Source organism: Leptidea sinapis, chromosome Z, assembly GCF_905404315.1.
Source record: "Leptidea sinapis chromosome Z, ilLepSina1.1, whole genome shotgun sequence".
NCBI lineage: Eukaryota > Metazoa > Arthropoda > Insecta > Lepidoptera > Pieridae > Leptidea > Leptidea sinapis.
This window is the reverse complement of record NC_066312.1, coordinates 33,338,897-33,355,563: the sequence shown is the minus strand read 5'-3', so window position 1 is coordinate 33,355,563 and position 16,667 is coordinate 33,338,897. Positions and strand designations below refer to the sequence as shown.

At 35.3% G+C, this 16,667-nt stretch overlaps 1 protein-coding gene across 4 annotated transcripts in view; it reads right to left on the bottom strand.

The window, feature by feature from the left end:
- LOC126979170 (uncharacterized) overlaps positions 1 to 16,667 on the bottom strand; it is a 56,056-nt gene that overhangs the window by 9,039 nt on the left and 30,350 nt on the right. Inside the window, exons 2-4 of one of the 4 annotated variants that reach the window (XR_007732754.1) lie at positions 6,204 to 6,248; positions 5,166 to 5,350; positions 3,347 to 3,513 (exon numbers count right to left, since the gene is read on the bottom strand). Coding sequence is in view for 1 of the 4 variants with exons in the window: in XM_050828415.1 (XP_050684372.1) it covers positions 15,694 to 16,512 (819 nt within the window). In the remaining 3 variants the exon portion in view is untranslated. Of the gene's footprint in view, positions 1 to 3,346; positions 3,514 to 5,165; positions 5,351 to 6,203; positions 6,249 to 9,896; positions 16,526 to 16,667 lie in introns of those variants that run through there. The other 3 variants (XR_007732755.1, XR_007732756.1, XM_050828415.1) reach the window with 3 other exon arrangements.

Sequence of the window (16,667 nt, the reverse complement as noted above, 5' to 3'; positions counted from 1 at the left end):
ACGTCACTCGAACGGTTAGCTCAGTTGGAAGAACACTCGCACGGAACGCAAGAGGCCGTGGGTTCGAGTCTCGCATTATTCATAAAATTTTGTTTTCAAATTTTATTTGTCCTTCTTTAAAATTATCATATTTTTTGAAGTCATATGGCGGTTAGGAAACGAGCATCAGAATTAATTTTTTACCATACCGTCACGCAAATTGGACACCCTGACGTTAGCTGGTCAACTAGACCGTTTGTATCATACTTCAGCTACCAAGCCTCTTGTAACTCATATTATATCTACTGAACCAATGGACGAGAACTAAATAAATATCAAGTTACTAGCTGACTCCACAAACGTTGTTTTGCCATATAAATTGTATTGATCTTTTCCTTGCTAGTTGATAAGAGATGGCGCTAGTTATATTCATTAGTAACAATCACACTTCTTTTATATTTTGTATAAATCGCACTATAGTTTTATAAATTATTGCCTATTTGTTATTCTGGCGTGTAAACTATATTATTGTAAAGTTTCATCAAAATCTGTTCAGTAAATTTTGCGTTATAGAAGTTCAAACATACATCCAGACATACAAACTTTCACATTTATAATATTAGTAGGATAATGTCAACTTCTTGAAATCATCTCATCTTGTCACTTTGTCTCATAAATAATCTATTTTCAATGTATGATGTAACATTAAACGTACGATATATTACAATGTATTGATATTACAAACATTTGTTCACTACAGACAAACTTCAACGAGTTTTACTACAGGATTGAGTCACGGATTGGCTATAAAATAGCTTGGAGGGGCTTTAGACAGTATTTACACTTCGTACGTGAAGGCTTTAGGGCAGTACCCACGTGATGTCAAGCGTTCATGTTTATACGATATAAGTAGATAGATAGACACATTATTAAAGATCTTAAGCTAATTGCAGTCATACATAATGGGTGCACTTATTGCTCGAAGCGGTCTCTTCCAGACAACCCAATAACAATAACAACTTATTGTTATATTCATGTAACATAACTCTAATTAATAGAGACCGGATTATATGTAGCATATATGATGCATGCCCAAAATATGCATGCAAATATGCAAGTAAAATAGCTAAAATATGCACGAAAATCCATATAAAGGGCCACAACATGCATACAATTAAAAAGAAAAACATTTTTTTTATAAAGGTTTTATACTAACAATCGTATTTGTGAAAAAACTATTACAAGACATACTAAGGTAACAATGAAATTTAAGATTTTACTTTAAAATATGTACAACTAAGTTGTAACTTTTCTAAATATTCTGTAGACAATTTGTGTCTACGATCGCTTGATAAATTTTTGTAAGCGAGAAAGGAGCATTCTACGTCTACTGAGGTTACTGGGCAGAATTTAAATTTGGTGCAATTTCTGGGCTTACTATGAAAAAGCATCGAATGATGAGCGAGATAGAGGGTAAATATGCATATTTTTTTTTCTAAAATATGCAACTACCGCTGAAAAGGTACTAAATATGCAAAAGCAAATACAACATGCATTTGCATATAATCCGGTCTCTACTAATTAATATTTAAAACGCAAATATGAGTTTATTAGTTATTTTGTTACGCTTCCATGCCTTTTCTACGAAGCCGAAAACTTTAATTCACACAACTTGTGAGGGATACAGAACTAGAGAACGTAAAAGACTTTTTTTTTTCTCAAAATTCATACCTTTAGAATTCTTTTTCATGTCAGTTCCAACACTACCACGACTTTGGAAACAAATGGTGCTCTGAGAGGTAATAAACGGCGCAAGAAATTCTCCCAGCCTTCCTTTTTTACTCTCTCTTACCAAAAATACTACAATAATGTAGTGTCATTGTTTAGTAACAGTATAGTAGTCTATAAAATAAATAAATTCGAGACACAGGCTGATTGCTTAGATATTCAGCTGTGGAGTAATAAGATTTAAGACAGAGCCATTTTTAATAACTCTATGCAAAAATATAATTTGTGTTATTTTGAGCTCAGAGCTGTTCAATAACTAATACGTCTGGATACAGCCAATACTAATAAAAAAAATACTAATATACGTCACCTCATACATGAATTGAATAAAAAGATCCCTAAAATGTTCCTAACATCGGATATTGAAATACTTAATAAAGAAATTTGATTGAAATTGAGTGTAGATGGTAGAGATCTGCTATAAATCTGTGTATAATTGACGTCTTAATAACATCAAGAGCAAACATCACTAATGAAACACAGTTCAGTTGAGTTCAACTAAGTTTCCATAAACAACATATAGGTCTGCAATAAACGGAACATTTCGTATACTCCATTACGTTAATGCCTGATCCATCAAGTTAATTTAACTGAGTAATTGGTGTTTTATTGCTTATAGTAAAACTTTCGTGGAAATGTTGCATGAATTTAATGTGAAATGTTATGGAAGCCTTCATGAGTTCTGAATTTAAATAAACTTTATTCAGATAAAGGCCGGCAACGCTCTTGTGATTCCTCTGGTGTTGCAAGAGAATGTGGGCGGCGGTGATCACTTAACACCAGGTGACCCGTACGCTCGTTTGTCCTCCTATTCCATAAAAAAAATATAGGCTTAAACTAAGCGCGTTTGAATCTTCATTATAAGTCATTTATTTAAATAACTGAATCTACCATAATGTTCGGAAAAGGTAGAGCTCGTGAGAAGAATGTACAAGAAACTCAACAATGGCTTCTCTTTGAACTATCAATAACTATTTTAAAATAGTTGTAATATACTTGCATAAAAAAATAGTTTCCGCAAGTATGTTGGATAAACGGAAATGAAAATATCCAACGAATTAATTCAAGGAGTAAAGTTCTCCTCGTGTAACATCGTGTACCAAACACTCCTGAATCCACCCTAAGATCTATAGAGCCTACTAAGACTTTGCTAAGACTTTACTTACGTAAAACTCAGATGAGCTCAAGCTTAGGGCAATCTTTGATTTGTTATTTTTGTTAGTGACAATAATGGACGAGACGTGCAGGACGTTCAGCTGATGGTAATTGATACGCCCTGCCCTGCAAATACAAATTGTGCTCGTCACCTATACGCCACATAAGATGCTACGTAATAAGTAAGACATAAGATGATTTGCCCAGTAATTTCACTAGCAACGGTGCACTTCAGACCGAAACACAGTAATGTTAACACATTTCTGTTTCACGGCAGAAATACACGCCGTTGTGGTAGCCATAATCTAGCCGGCATCCTGTGCAGAGGAGCCTGCCACTGGAAAGCCTAAGTTCCCATAACCTTTTACCCTATTGACGAAATTAAAGCTTGTGATGTTTATTTTATTAAATGATGGGTACAAACCGTAGAATAGTTCCAAGTATGCCAGACCCTATGAGCGCGGCTCCAGCTCCCATCAGATAGAATCGGTACTGAGCTGCCTCAGCCCCCGGAGACAGCTGCACTAGTCCCACCACCAACACCACGATCCCCAGCACCAAGGACCCTACCACTGCGTGCAGGAATGTGGTCTGGAAGGAAGCACCCAGCTATATTATATGATGGGTTGAGGTGTCTGATCTTACAGGCTTTGGATTGCCCATTGCCAGCACTAACGGCCATTCCCAATATTCAGTCTATCTCGGTTTGTGGCCTACTTGAGATAAAAAATCGTAAGTATCGTTGACTTTTTTGTCCCAATAAACTTATCGACGGTAACTCATCTTACTCGTACACGCTGTCTATCAATGGGAGGACGTGTAGCTTACCAGAGATAGAAGTTTGTATGGAAATTGCAACAGTGAACTGGCGATAAGAATGAGTTACCTGGTGTATTGGGACAGCTTCAGATTATTGACATCTAATTACTGACAGTAGAAGGTAGTAATTTATAGACTTTGCGGTCGAACTAAGATGGTCGCGCGGACAGACCGGTTTTGGATACGATACGGTCGCGTTGGAGAGTGCCGTACGATCGTCACTTATAAACGAACGGACTGTTTTTTTTTTATGAAAATAAGGGACGAGACGAGCAGGACCTGCAGCTGATGGTAATTGATACGCCTTGCCCATTACAATGCAGTGCCGCCCAGGATTCTTGAAAAACCCCAAAATTCTGAGCAGCACTAATTGCGCTCGTCACCTTTAGACATAAGATGTGAAGTCTCATTTGCCCAGTAATTTCACTAGCTACGGCGCCCTTCAGACCGGAACACAGAAATGTTAACACATTACTGCTTCACGGCTGAAATAGGCGCCGTTGTGGTACCCATAAAATAGCCGGCATCCTGTGCAATGGAGCCTCCCACTGGTCAGGTTAAAGTAACATAGTAATAAGTTTGTAAATTGTACTTCACGAAGTAAATTAATTACAGTCTTCTTTTTAATTGGACGCCAAGATTTCCCTTTCATCAAGACCAAGGCACTGGGCGCCTACATTATACTTACATAAAACTAAACTGACTGTTAGCTTAGCATAATTTTAGATTACATTTTATATAGTCATTTGACAGCCTGAGAAAAGTCTAAGTACGCTATATAGATCTGAGCTTTATTGCGATAGACGGGCTAAATTAATTTCTCACCACGGAACAGTTTGCACAGTGTAAGAAAATCCTTCAATTGTAATAAAAAGAATAAAATAATTTAGTAGCCAGCTACAGCATTAGTTTATTTATTGAAATGACCCTCAGCATAAATTTTACACAACAATTCTTAAAGATAATTGTAGGTTTAAAAAATTGGCAGTTGTAGAGACTTCCTATAGAACCGAAGACTAACAACTTTTAGTTTATTAATTTCAATTTATTTTTAAGACTATATATATATGTCTATAATATATTAAAACAAAACACTATTTCAATAAAGCATAGCATATACACATTGAAATTTTAACTAAATCCGTACTAAAAACAGCACTAATGTTTTACGTCAGTTGTATAGCTACAGGTATCTTGCTATAAGCATTTCGGTGACGCGAACTCACGAGATTTCACTGACATTTTATTCAATATTTATATTTATTTTTTTAATTATTTATTTATCGCGTGTCTGGCACATGAGCACGTCGGTGACGCAAACGCATAAGATTGTCCCCTATCAAAAACTGCCTAACGCATCTAAAGAAGTTTACACTTCAAAAAATTAACTTATGACTGTTAATTTATTATTATGAGTGAGATACCTTTGTGAAGCAGCACAGATATGGTACGCATCTGCGGTCTGGAGAGGGTGACGCCTCCTCTACACCCCGGCCAAGCTGGAGGGGCAGTTGCGAGGGTCTCCTCCCCCCACTCCGCTTCTCCACTCGACGCCGTTCATGACGGACTGCTACTGCTGGCATTGCCCCAATCATTTTAATGGCGGTACCTGGTCATATAAGATAATCTATTCATTTGATAAATGCCAATTATTTATCCACGATCTATGATTTGTGCTGATTTTAGTTCTCGTTGAACATCCAAATGGTCTGGTTTGAAGCATCGGCGGCGCAATTGTCTCTCACCACAGATCTTCCGATTCGATCCTCGCCCGCCACGTACTAATGTGTTTTACTCGTAGGTTTTCGAATTCATTTGTACGTTTAAAAGACAGGCAAAACAGAATAGGTAGAAGAATGCTCCTGTGATTCCTCTAGTATTACAAGAGAGTTAGACCGCCGCGATTACATACCATCAGATGTCATATGTATTCTGGTTTATCGTAATGCTCTATAAAAAGGGCTAATTTTAATAAAAAAGAGTAAGAAGGTACTTCCAATATCGAGCACTTGTAAGGGGTACAATAGATCTACAGATTTTAGTGAAATACCCAATAATAATAATAAACTTTTGGTGGTTATGGGTATGCTTGTTTCTTTTGTATTGAGGGTGGTTGCCTTACTAACTTCAAATTATAATTTACATCGTACATCCAACTTTGTACATAGACGACAATATTGTTACCACTAAAGTAATAATTTTTGTTACTATTTCGAGAATTTGCTTATTTTAATCTACTGTCGTCTTTTCTTAATCTTACATAATATAAGTGATTTTCACCGATGTATTAACTCATCACGATATCTCTAGAACTATATGGTGTAGAGACTTGAAATTCGGTAGGAATATTCCTTTCGCCGAATGAAGGTCAGTCAAATTCCACCCCCAAGTGTTATTATTTTATTGTGAACAGAACAACGTCTGTCTGGTCGGCTAGTCTTATATAAATTTATTAAACTTACGCTTCGTCCGATGTGTATTTGGTTGCAATAGCGACTGGAGCATATCTGGAACCAATATTTTGAACAAGTCAACACAGAGAAAATAATGTCAGCAATATTACTTTATTGGTTAATTAATGAGTCAAGATGTTGGATGAGGGCAGCGCAGGACCGATTGTCGTGGAAATCTTTGGGGGAGGCCTTTGTCCAGCAGTGGACGTCTTCCGGCTGATGATGATGAAGAAAAATGTGATTTTATATAATTATCACTATAAATAGAGGATATAATATTCGGATCTTTAAACTTGATTTGTGTAAGTTAGTTAAGGCACTACAGCAGTGCCAACTAACAGTTGGTAGCATTATCACAGTTGGCGGTCGTAGCCTACATAAGCTAGAGTGCTAAGTTTGAGTATTCATTACTTATTGTGCATTCTAAGTGGAAACTCTGCCCAAATACTAAAATAACAAATAATAATTGTGTGTGTTTAAATTACCAACCCCTTCTACAATATTAAGACTAACGAAAAGAAAGACAAAATAAAACCATGCGATGTCTAGCGTAAATTACTTTGACCTACTTTACTTAGTAGCCAACAAGGGCCATTTGGCAAATTTACTAAACCAATACTTAAATGTAATAAAAACAAGACGTCTCACTTGGCTCGCAATGCTAATCTTCCCAAGGCTTTAAGTCAAATTTATTTGGATATCGTCATAAAGAGCATTACAATGCAAATCTTTATCGAAAAAGCCAGTAATTTCTACAATAATAATATTTTTTTCGATAACGTCACTCTTACGAAATACACACACTTTTCGGTGAGTTTGCTATTTATAATTTGTATTTTTTTTTTGTTTTATGAAGAGGTTTTGAAGGCCTACCATCAACTTTTAACAAGCGATACAATTCCGATGCAGATCAGCTTAGTTACCTAAACTGAATCGCTAAAATTCGTTCCATGAAGTGCCTATAACTGAATGGCGTTTGAATCGCTTAAGGAAGAGTGAACGAAAAATATTTGTCTGTGGTTCACGGTGTGAGAAAGAGATGACGCTGTAGAGTCGTTGCATAAATCTGTCTCTGTTACTAGAACTATATGCGTTGCGTTTCGAAACCTAAAATGATATGATTTTATCGGTTTTCTTTTGCGTAGAAATGACTACTATTACATTTTAAAATTGCGCTTTATAATGTCAATTAGCCCTTACTCTTACTGTCTCGTCTTTAGCATTTTCATTTTCGATATTTATTTTCAGTATTTTATTTTACAAAAAGGTCCGATAAAGTATTCTCATCTCATCTTTCATTATATTTCATATTCCTTTTCTGTATGTTTTCGATATTTTTCACAAGTAATTAACTAAACGATTCACTTTCCGCTAATAAATAGCTACTTTTTTTGAATCACACATAAGCTATCCAGTTTAAGTTGAAATATTAGGTCATGGTACGAATGAATGAACGAACTAAAACAGTTGCGATTCACTTTCCGACTTGATTTGACGTCAACTGAATTGGATAGCTCCAATCTTTTAGTACCGAAGACTCTCGCTAAATGGCCACCAGCGCCAAAATGGCAAATATCTAACAGGCACACAAGCACTTTGACAGCTGCCAGTCCAGTAGTAGAGGTCAGTGCTGGGCTTCTGTTGGGCTGTCTTCACTTAAGTTCGGCATAATCTCAGCTGTCAAATGACTATAAATACCTAATCAAAGATTGCGCTAAGCTTACACTCAGGTAAGTTTTACGTAAGTAAAGTCTGAGTACGCTCTATAGAGCGATATAAAAATATAAAAATTATTTAAGTTTTTTTTTTTTATGATAATAAGGGACGAGACAAGCAGGACGTTTAGCTGATGGTAATTGATACGCCATGACCATTACAATGCAGTGCCGCTCAGGATTCTCAAAAACCCAAAAATTCTGAGCGGCACTACAATTGCGCTCGTCACATTGAGACATAAGATGTTAAGCCTCATTTGCCCAGTAATTTCACTAGCTACGGCGCCCTTCAGACCGAAACACAGTAATGCTTACACATTACTGCTTCACGGCAGAAATAGACGCCGTTGTGGTATATTATATTGTGATAATTATTTAAGTTATATTGTAATCACTGCGAAAAGATGCCTATGCATAAGGTTCGAAACCCACATCGTCTGTAAATTTTGGAACATATTATTTAAAGTATCCTGTTAAAAACTTCTTTCAATCTTGTTGTTGATGACTGATCCAATCCACTCAGTGTTGGGACGGTACCAGCACCACTATTTTTTCCGTTATGGATCTATATATTATTATAATGAACGACGGTGTTTTGAACATGGAACATAGCAGTTGTATAAATGTAAAAGTTAAAGGTTCAAAGTTTTCGATTCTGATGAAACAGAAAAACTAAAATTCTATATACTAATTTAAAGATCGTAATATTCGTATTTTCTTTGATTAACGCGAGTGTTTAAATTGGAACAAAAACATTTAAATGGAATACTTTTTTAAACATTGAAGTACGTGTATCTTTTTGCCGCAAGCAAGTTGACGAGCGCAGTTTTAATGCCGCTCAGAATTTTTGGGTTTTTTTTTGAGAATACTGAGTGGCACTGCTTTGTAAGGGGCAGGGCATATCAATTACCATCAGCTGAACGTCGTGCTCGTCTTGATCCATATTTTCATAAAAAAAAACTGCTGCTTTCTGCTCACAAAACGTAAGGTTAAAGAGATAAATTATTTAAAAAATCAGCTAAAAGTACACGCGTTTTAGTCTTTTAAAAAGTATTTTATTTAAATTGTCGTAATATTATTAAGTCTTCTCAAACACACACACACACAAACTTATATGTTTACTCTAACTAGGACGACATAAACGAATACTGAAAATGAGGCCATTTATGCATGTATACATGTAATTAGTAATGTAATACAATGTGTAACTTATTTGCTAAATTGCTACCCAACAAAAATGAGTAAGAAAGAAGGGAAACCTATATTTGCCTCTCTATCAGGACAGCCTGGGACTAGAGTAGGATTATTTTATAGCAATAACAATGACAGTACAATATTGTATATAATAGTAAATACAGCGCAAAAAAGAATACTGGGAGATTTTCTTGCGCCGCTTCTTCTCTCTCAATGCGCTATCTCATCTGTTTCCGAAGCGGTGATAGTGTTAAAAGTGATTCTTACAGTGACAGGCGTAGAATGATGTTACCGCAGTGGTCCCTCTTTGTTTATGGATGAGGAGGACAACCAAGCGTACGTATCACAGCGTAAGTGTTGATACGACGCGGAATCTAAATTTAACTCGGGAACGACCAGTCTGGGCCGCGTACAGCGTGACACTCAATAGCTTTGCCTCCCCAAGATTGCTTAGCGGTCGTGTAAGCCGTGTGTATGTGTGCGTGTGTCGATTGGGGCGCTTTAGTATGAAGTAGTGTTCTATTACTGTATTGTAGCACAACGAAGCTCATTTCATTTAGTTGTACGTGGAAGAAAGTTCCTTGAAAACCGCGTTGTAGATGAGCGCCAGACATCAAGATGGTGGGGGTGATATCCAAATATGCGGCGTGACGTCAGTAGGTGGAATTCGGCGATAAGAATCAGGTTAAACAGCTCTCCATTCATACTCAATCCTTAACTTTATGCCTTTGGTTGTTCTGTGTACACTTGTATGGGCAGTACGCACCGGCAATTTTAAATAAAAATAAAAGCCTTGAAATTTAATAATTTATTAATAAGTGTAATAAATTGAATAGAAATAAACGTACAATATACTATGACGTGTAACATTCTGACGATGTTTGAGAAAATAAACAACTTTCAACATAATTTGTTTTCATTCACCTAAATGCGAAATTATTAAAATGAAGTTACATGAGATACAACAGTGATAAACAGCAGAAATTACTGCTTCATAGCATCTATTGGAGGACAGGAAATTTTAGTTCTTGTTGATAGCGCGTTGGGGTCAGTAACGGAAATTACAAATCGGCTCGTTGCTACCAAGTTACTACGTACATAATATTATATTCATGCAGTTACAAACAGCATTTGTTTAGTAATGTGATGAGAACTGCAGAGAAACGCTACGCATAATACAGGGTGTAACCAGACAACCTCCGAATAAGGAAGGGTTCGGTATAGCTCCCTATAACTGAACCATAGCTGTTGGCCATTTAGCAAAAAAGTTCTGTAGTTGGCGAAAAAACAGTTTAAAAATATTTGTAGATTTTTTGGGCAGCAATGTACAATTCCTACGTAATAATGTCAATGGCACTTATCATTTCTAAGGCTGTTGCGATAGATTTTCAAATTCAAATATTTTTATTCAAAATAGGATGTGAAATCACTTATTGAAAGTCAAAAAAAAACTACCACCCATTCCAAAACGAATACCTCAGGCCTGAGAAGAAAGGGCGCAACAAACTCAGCGGGCTTTTTTTTCATCAAAAATATGTTTTACAATTTAAGTAACATTTACAAAGTAACATTGTACAATTAAACTTATTATTTAATAGCCTGAGGGCGGTCGCTCCATTCCCAATCTGTGGTATCATTAAGAAAGTCATTTATGTTATAGTAACCTATACCACTCAAACGTTTTTAACAATTCTTTTGAATAACGTAATACTTTTGTTTAGAATACATACATTTGTGTTTTTTGAGTTTTTTAATAATTTTAGGGACTAAAGATAATTGGATGGTTGTGATTTTTATTTAACAATATTTAAAAAAGCCAAAATGGTGGTGACCATTATTTTATTGTAAACTTTCACATGCAGCCCTCCACTTTTAAGGACGTGATTATTTTACACCCTGTATATATGCTGCTCCTCATAGTCAAAATGATGATAGCGGCTCCTAACCTCTGAAAGCGTACTTTCTTTTATCGAAAAGGAGGATAAAAATCACTTGTCACGAAATTAATAAGGATCGAATCATAAAATAATGTTAGTATTTTTCTCAAACATCGCCACAACGTATTTTTTGTGAAAATTTCAAAAATTCCTATAATTGTAGACAAAACTTAAATCATTACAATATTCTATTAGAAATTGGTCTGAATAAGATAATAATTAAAACATTTTAATGAAATACTTTGACTCTGGCCAAAGTTTAACTGTTTATATCAATTGGAAAATTCAGATTTACATTTGAAATCACGTTTTATTATTGATTTTTATGTGTTCGCTCACATTTTAGCTGAAAAGTCACATAGTTGCATTTATTTCCAACTAAATCGTTGAGAATAATTTGAAATAAAAAATTTCGTCTTCACTAAAATGTTTTATATTATAATCACGGGACTTAAAAAAGTGTTTAACATCAAATATAAAAATCCAGTTCGACAAGATGAATTAGTTGCAAAAAATTAGAGTTGCTGTTAACTACGTTCTTTATTACTTGTTTGTACCATATAAAGGCGTTAAATTTTAAGTGCAATTATATAAATAAATACGAATAGTTCACTGTGTAAATTGTCAGTTTATATAAGTCATTGATATAAAATATTTGTAGACCTGACAAATAATTTTGACCAACTTAACAGATTTGAAAAAAATCTTTTACTGTTGGGAGGCTACACTATGTCCGAGTGAAATAGGTTATATAATACCATAAAAAACAATTGGATCATTACTAAAACTCCAATAATGTAAACCAATGTAAGCCAAAGTGTAAAAAACAATATCCAAATATTGTTTACATCACGTGCGCTGCTATAACTATTGATAGTAGAATAAAATAATGTACTACGACTTTGCAGAACACAACATATTTAAAATGTCATAACTGTTCTTTTATTTTTAAAATAAAATTGAATTGTCGCTACTACGTGCTCAGTTCTGTGTCGACGAAGTCGCGGTGTATCAGCTAGTATTATATATTAATGAAGTAATCTATGTCAAATATGTATAGGATTAATACATTTTATGTTCGTTATTCAAAAATTAAACGAAGTCACAAACATTTGTTAATTTCCAACAATCACTTAGTGCGTTTGATACGTGTCATAAATACATAAATGCGCAAAAGCGGTTATAAAAATTGCCACAACATTGAAATATATGTTAAAATATTCACAACAAACACCTTTGAGCCTTTTAACATCACAACAAAACGATGAATGAGTTACGAAACGATGCAAAACCGTGTAAAAACATTTTGATGTGGGCGTTGTTATGCGAAAATACATAATTATTTATAATCCTTTGAATTAATATCGTTTGTGTTAATTCCACTAAGTTTTAAGTCCAGTTTAGTGAAAACTATTTAAGATTTAGTGTTTTGAATGAATCGGTCCCGCTCGTGTCTAGACTTAACGGGTTAGTTCTTGATATAACTTCTGCTGACACAAACTCCTGAGGTTGCCTCGTGTTTAGTTGAAACACGTGTTGGTTTCACTTTAACAATTAATAACCTGGTCGTTCACAGTGCCGGATTAACCACGTAGCTAGAGTAGCAATCGCTACGGGCCCGCGTGAAAGAGGGACCCGCGTGAAAGAGAACCCCGAGTGAAAGAGGGCCCCGAGTGAAAGAGGGCCCCGCGTGAAATGAGGCCCCACTTATTAAACCCACTCTACTCTACCTGAGCGTAGTTTTTGGGGTGAAACTTATCAATGATTAAGTATATTGAACTCATTTGATGTCACAAAAACGTTAAACGTTATAAATTTTCCTAATATGACGTCAGACACTCTGTTACTGACTATTAACAATATAGATCGAAGGCTCTTACAAAGATTTCAGCTGTTAGTATTAAATTTGCATAATTTTTATTGCTAAAGTTTAAAATAATTAATTAATGTTTAGTGTAAGATTGATAGTGTATATATTATATTACTTACTTGAACAAATTATTAATAAATTAAAGGAATTTATATATCATGTAATGCTACATACATTACATGATATATGAATTATTATTTATAATTCAAAAATTATGTATAGGTATGTCATAATTGCATGTTGTCTTTGCCTGTCATTGCAATAACACCTCGATTTAAATTTATTTAGAATAATGTAATTAGTTGGCGGTAATTGTGTTGGCGATGCTAATAAATAAATAAATAAAATATTGGCATATTGACATTTTCTACGGGGCCCCGCGCTTGGTCGTTCACTGGAAGACGATTCTTCTGTAAAAACTCTATACCGTGATTTTCACCTGCATGTCGACTTACAATACACAACGGAACAAACACAAAAGATATTAAATTTAAATGACATGTGTTAACATAAGGACAAAAATATCTAATGTATTAAACAGACCGTTTTACAATACAAATAATATTTTAACAGGACTTATGAAGAATATAATTATACATTAGGAAAGAGCAAAAGCAATAATATAGAAGAGAAAGGTAAGAATAGATAGTGGCAGGTATTTACAAGTGTACCTAAGTCTTAGCGATAGTCAGATATAAAAACCGTTACGATACAATTCTATCAAAATACTTAAATATTAAAATGTATACAGGCACAAGAAATCTCATAGTAAAGTGTATATATTCACTTGATGTGCAAAAGATGAATAATTATATAAATTTATTATACAATCAAGTAGTCTACTTAAATTGCGAATAATATATAAAAATCCTACAAGCTATGCCGCTAAGCACAGCCATAAAAGAATGTTATTTATAAAATGAATATGTGTTTTTAAATCCAATATTATTTAAATATATATTATGTCCTACCGAGGAATGTGTGTAAAATTCGTGCATGTATCACTGTCATTATCAGTTAAGTACATTATATAATAAGCTAGCTGTTACTATACACAAATTGAATCACGTATTTACCATTTTTACGTAATGTAAGTTGACAAATATCAGAAATATATGAAGCATTGCCGGCAGTTCTCAGCAATTTGGACTGTCGTTAGTAATCATTAATAGCCTTATTAATGAACTTGGTTTAAAGTTATATCTGAGAACAAACTAATAATATTATGCAAAATGTTTACATATAGTTATTTTGCTTATGATTGGTTTGGAATGCTTGACATTACATTAGTAGACAATATAGTCATCATTTTTGCATATTCTTTGTTAACTGTTAAGTATAACTTTATGCCAAGCTTTTGTAAGGCTGTAAGGGTATAAGATACGTTACAATTAGTTAGATAATTAATTATATTTTCCAATATTTATCAATAGCTAGAAATTACTTATATTTTTTAACTATATCTAGAGAATAAAAATCGTGCAAATACAATTTCGCGCAAGTGTTTTACTGTAAATTATTTCAATTTTTGTTACTTCATTATACATTTACATTTTGACGAAGTAGCATAAAATTGAAAGAATGCACAGACTTAATTATACTTAAATGGCGGAATTCCGTTTATAATATAAGGCATTTGTACATCAACAGCTCTCGTAATAATAGTAGGAAAACTTTTAGAGTATAAATTTTTCACAACACAAGATTCACAAACAAAGATAAATTTAAATTCTACACTAAAACTAGGAAAACTTAAACAACAAATATTTAACCAATACTATAAAGAAATACTTTCACAGCAACGAACGCAAATAAAAACAGTCCGATACAAATCCGATAAGTTAATAAGCATTTAACAAAAGTTTGCGCAATCATAAAATATATTTCACAGCCATTCAAAAAATAAAAGCTAAGTGCTTTGAAATTAATATAAAATTAAAATAATTGTAGTGTCTTTGGCACGATTGTCTTGAAACGAACGAAATTTTCATAATCTATAAACTAAATTGATAAATTAAAGTAAAATACGTGAAAGGTACAACTAGAATCAGTCTCGAGCTAAATTTGTGCTGTTTCATCAATCTTTATAGCGGTTACAAATTTACGATAGCGATCAATAATTCAAACTAGAACAGTAAACCGTGTTATAAACAATGAAATCGTTCATCTAAATGAACATTGTTTTGGAACAGGAGATATGTATTAATAATTATCACCAGTTCTTAATATACCGAAGCATCAGCTTATTATAAATCTAGAGGAAATACTATGAAAGTATGAATCCCAAATATTTGTACTTTAAGTTAGTCTATGATTTCTATTAATTCGCCTCATCACAAGCAAATGGTGTCGAAGTTTCATACTTAATGTTTGAATTAGGCACCTGGCAAATTTTGAAAGTCCAAAAATCAATGAGTAATTTCTATCATATCTCCTTCTAATATTTTTATAAAGATTAGAAGAACTAAGTAGATCACATACAACAACCACTTAGTGCAGCTTGGTCCAAAATGCAAGTTAAATTGAAGCTTGAAGCTTACTCACATAAAAGCAAAGATAAAAAAGAGTTCATAGAAACACTGTAAGAGGCTGCAACTCCTATTTGACTATTCGTTGACACCATTAACAAAGAAGGGGAAGATGTATATAAAAAATTAACAAAACAACAAAGAAAGATCAAGAGGTTGACATTATTGGTTAATTATACGATTCCCCAAATATTCGAAAACTATTGAATAGAAAATTACAATATAAGGGATCAACGAATGGTCAAGTACACTTATTCACATCTTCGACATAATCATGTAGCGGCCGTCAGAGAGTAGCTCCTTTGTGTCGGACGGCGACCCTGGACTGAGGCTCGGAGCCATTGATGGCGTCGAGTATGTATCTCTGTTAAACTTTCCGAATCTTCTCTCACTCTCTGAAGCCATAGAGATTTCTTCCTCAGCTATTTGTTCCAAAGGTGAATCTCGCATCGCTTCACCATTTACAGCAAGGGCGTTAACAAAACCATGTACTCTGTCCGAAGGTGGCTCAGTATATGTTTCTAAAATGACTGGATCAGGTAGAACTTCAGTAGCACGCGCTCGTCGAGCATGCTTGGTTCTCATCCCACCCGTCTCCGCATCACGCTCTAATCTGTGTCCCGATCTTGACCTTGTTAATTGTCTCTGAACGTAATCTTCAAGAGCATCTTCTTCACTTTTTGTTAAATATTTGTGCAGTACTATCAAAAATACACCAACAAAGAGAGCGAAGAGACCGGACCATACCAGCTCGTTGAACCAGCTTACTGAACCAATACTACTCCATGACGTGACGTCATCGGGCAGCCACCCTGAGGCGACGAGGAATACCCCGAGGACGAGGAACACGACTCCGAGATGAAGCATGCCAACGGAGGAGACGACTTCATTGTCAGCCGTTCCGGATTTCTTGTGTCGGCGTCGTTCGAGGCTGCCAGTGGAGCAGTGCGGCGAGGTGACGCCGGACTCGGTCGACTGCAGAGAGTAGCGTCGCTCGCGGGCGCGCTGCTGCTCGGCGCGGCGTTTGCGCTCGCGGCGGATGGCGAGCGCGGAGTGCAGGCCCACTGCGTGCATGGCGCCCTCACACCTGCAACACGGCACGGGTCAGCGAGGGTCACGAGCGTGCGACGAGCGGCGCCAGGCGCGGGGAGCCGCCCGCCTCGCGGAGCCCGTGCCGTGCCGCAAGTACAACACAATATAAGCCCGCGCGTTGGAACAGGGACGGAGCC